This window comes from Bombus impatiens, unplaced genomic scaffold, assembly GCF_000188095.3.
Source record: "Bombus impatiens unplaced genomic scaffold, BIMP_2.2 scf_0647, whole genome shotgun sequence".
Lineage (NCBI taxonomy): Eukaryota > Metazoa > Arthropoda > Insecta > Hymenoptera > Apidae > Bombus > Bombus impatiens.
The window spans coordinates 1,348,738-1,351,738 of record NT_177066.1 but is presented as its reverse complement, the minus strand read 5'-3'; the positions used below and the strand labels follow the sequence as shown (position 1 = coordinate 1,351,738).

At 46.8% G+C, this 3,001-nt stretch overlaps 1 protein-coding gene across 10 annotated transcripts in view; it reads right to left on the bottom strand.

Moving 5' to 3' along the window:
- LOC100741266 (serine/threonine-protein kinase MARK2) overlaps positions 1–3,001 on the bottom strand; it is a 56,918-nt gene that overhangs the window by 35,487 nt on the left and 18,430 nt on the right. Inside the window, exon 2 of one of the 10 annotated variants that reach the window (XM_033322634.1) lies at positions 19–478. The exons of 7 other annotated variants lie outside the window; for them this stretch is intronic. In XM_033322634.1, the coding sequence (XP_033178525.1) occupies positions 19–133 (115 nt within the window). In that variant the 5' untranslated portion in view covers positions 134–478. Of the gene's footprint in view, positions 1–3; positions 543–3,001 lie in introns of those variants that run through there. 2 more of the 10 variants (XM_012389555.3, XM_033322635.1) reach the window with 2 other exon arrangements.

Below are 3,001 nucleotides of genomic sequence, written 5' to 3'. Positions count from 1 at the left end.
CACCTCCACCGCCGCCACCGCCGCCTCCGCCACAGCGTTCGCCAGTTTCGTTAGCCGTTTTGTATTCGACCATTTTTGATCTGATCGTGGGCGCAGGTACCACTTTGTGGTTACCTGTCTCTGTCACGTACATTCCAGCCACGTTGTTGTTCGGCTGTGGCCCAATATCGCCGACTTTTCCTTTCGGTCTCTCTGCGCGATACCTGGCTTGCTGTATGTGTTCTCTTTCCGATCGCTCTCTTCTTTTCGATACACTCTTTGTAAAAGTTCACACGTTTGTCGACACCACGACGTACCGGTTAACCGATAGACACAAAATGTTCTTCCACTTGTTTCTCACCGTGTATCTCAACGATACATCGATTAAATGGAACGATTCTCTGATGTCCTTTTCCACGGAAACCATCGAATCGTGGCAGAAACGCGATAGCTCGTTCAAATTCTCGCGCGTACTATCTTCCTCTAGAATTTCTGTTTCCTAGCAAGAAATCGATACACGTTTCACATTCCCTACGCTTTGTTCGTTGTCGTCGATTTCAACTCGAGAGGATGGCAAAGTATTTCTACGGGAGAAGAAGAGAAGAGAGAGAGAGAGAGAGAAGAAGAGGAAGAAGGAAAACGAAGACTTCCGAAAACCAATACGATCGCTCGACGAATAACGCGATCGACTTCCGTCTGCTTTATCGAAAGACCGTCGATCGGATGGCGAGACGAAGAAACACGAGCGATTTTGTGCGAACGAGTGCGAATCTTTAAGGGTGCGGGTGTTGCCAGATTATCGCGGCAGGTGGAAGCGAAGAACTTGTTCGAGTGGCCACTGAAAGTTTCGGAATACAACGAGTAAGGATTACAAGCGGTTTTTGCTCGAGAGTCTAACATCTGTGAAACGTGGCTACCTTTGTACGTCGAAACGATTAAGTTACTTTCACAAAATCGTGAAAAATCCTTTATTCCTTTTAAATAAGGTGTCTCTCTTAAGAAACGGATCCTAGTTGGTAAATACCTGGTTGGTATTGTAGAAACTTGAAAGAACGTACGAGCGATAACGAACTAATCGTTGGCAAATCCCTTTTTGTCAAACTACGTTATCTTTCGACCCACGTTTCAATGCCGTTGCCGTGAGATTCCAACGAGTCGGAAACTCGTCTCTTTGCTCGCTTGCCACGCGTCGACGACAATGGAAACTTTTGCGTACGCGATCACACCAAGATTACGCGACTCGAACATCGTGTCGACGATATATGTACAGTTGCTCACTGTATGCACGCCGGACAATCGAATCGCCCAACAGCGTGACAAACGCGCCCCCCTCCCTTCCGGAAGAAGGAGAAACAGCCGATGATATTAGACTCGCAAAATGTTCGATATTCCGATAAATCGACCTTGTCTTCGACCTATTACTCAATCATCTTACTATCGCGAATTATGTAATTCATCGAAAGAGGAAAGTAACTCGCGCTTGAGTCACGATTCGTTGCAGTTAGGTATCTGTCATCGATTCGATTCGAATACGCGTGTAAAATGCAACACGGTTTCGGTTCAACGAACGCCTATAATACACCTACATGTGTGTCGTTAAGTATTAGAAGTTCGCGATAAAGCAAAGAAGTTTACGACACGAGACCAGCCGCGATCGGCCAACACGGCGTTATCTGCGATTCGTGCTTCGTCAGTTTCCAATTCCCTTTAGACGTAGCCACAAAAGAAATCCGGTACCGATGTCGTGCAACTCGCGAGCACGAGTCTTTGAGAAGAATTCTCGTCGAGAGTATCAAAATCGTTGCTATTCGTTTCCGTTTCGACTCGTCGATGACGTCTACCTGACTTTAACCCTTTTAGCGCCACCCAAAATAACACATCGTTGATCGTTCCGCAAACGAGTAAACAACGATCGTGCACAGAGAAAAGGATGTTTACGTCGATAAGTTTATCTATACCGGATAGCAGTGGTCGATCGCTCGGTCAAGTTTAAAGCCACTTTTGTCAAACCTGTTCACTCGTACCGTCGAATTCGCGTTCAAGCGGGATTTCCGAGGTTTTCACGAACACCGGATGCCAGCAAGATCCTGTCGCGAACGTACTCTCCTCACAACTATGCGACAGTTTTGAGAAAGACAGCCAGACAAACAGACTACGAAAGAGGCAGAGGTGGGGGAGAGATGGGAATGGAAGGAGAGTTATAAAGAGAGAGAGAGAGAGAACGAGAGCGCGTACCCGACTTCCTAATGTCGTTAAGTTAAACTAATTAGGCCAGTTCTTCGATACCCGAACAAGTACGTAACCTTAAGCTATATAGCGGTGCAAACGTAGATCGCGTGGTCCGACCACGAGGTACTTTGCCTCGTAATATTTTCCAGCTAGCGGATGGTTGACAATTTTCGCGCAGACCGTGCGCGCGCGTGGCAGACGTCAACGTTGACGTAACCGAGACGGTGTTCGACGACCCTTTCCATCGACGAACGAATGGAAAATACTCGATCACTTTCGAAATTGCTTTTAATGCGAAGCTCGCTCGAAACGAAATCCGTTGGACAACCCTCCAGCTGCTCGATGGGGACGATCACCGGGTTAATAATAATAATAATAATATAATAATAATAATAATAATAACAATAAGTACATATATGTACACGTGGCTCGCTGTTTAGGCTAACGAAAGAGTATCATCGGTAGAAAGACCGGTTCGACTAGATTTCGCGTCGAAGGTGCGAAAATTCGCACCGAGCTGTTTCGCGTCGTAGAACACTAGAACTTCGAATTTTTCTTTGGGTTTGCTAAAAAAAGCGACAAAGAGAACAATAGCTGACTGCCGATCTTGGCCAAACCTGTTGCATCAGCGGAACGCAAATTAAAAGACAATGGTAGCACACAACGAGCGTACCGAACTAGCCGCGCAATGTCACCGATCCGTTCGTTACTCGCGTCACGCGTTTCTTCGTTGTTCGCTGCTCGCGCTAAGCTTTCGATCGATAATCGCCGTTGGCCGGTGTGAGTCACCGGC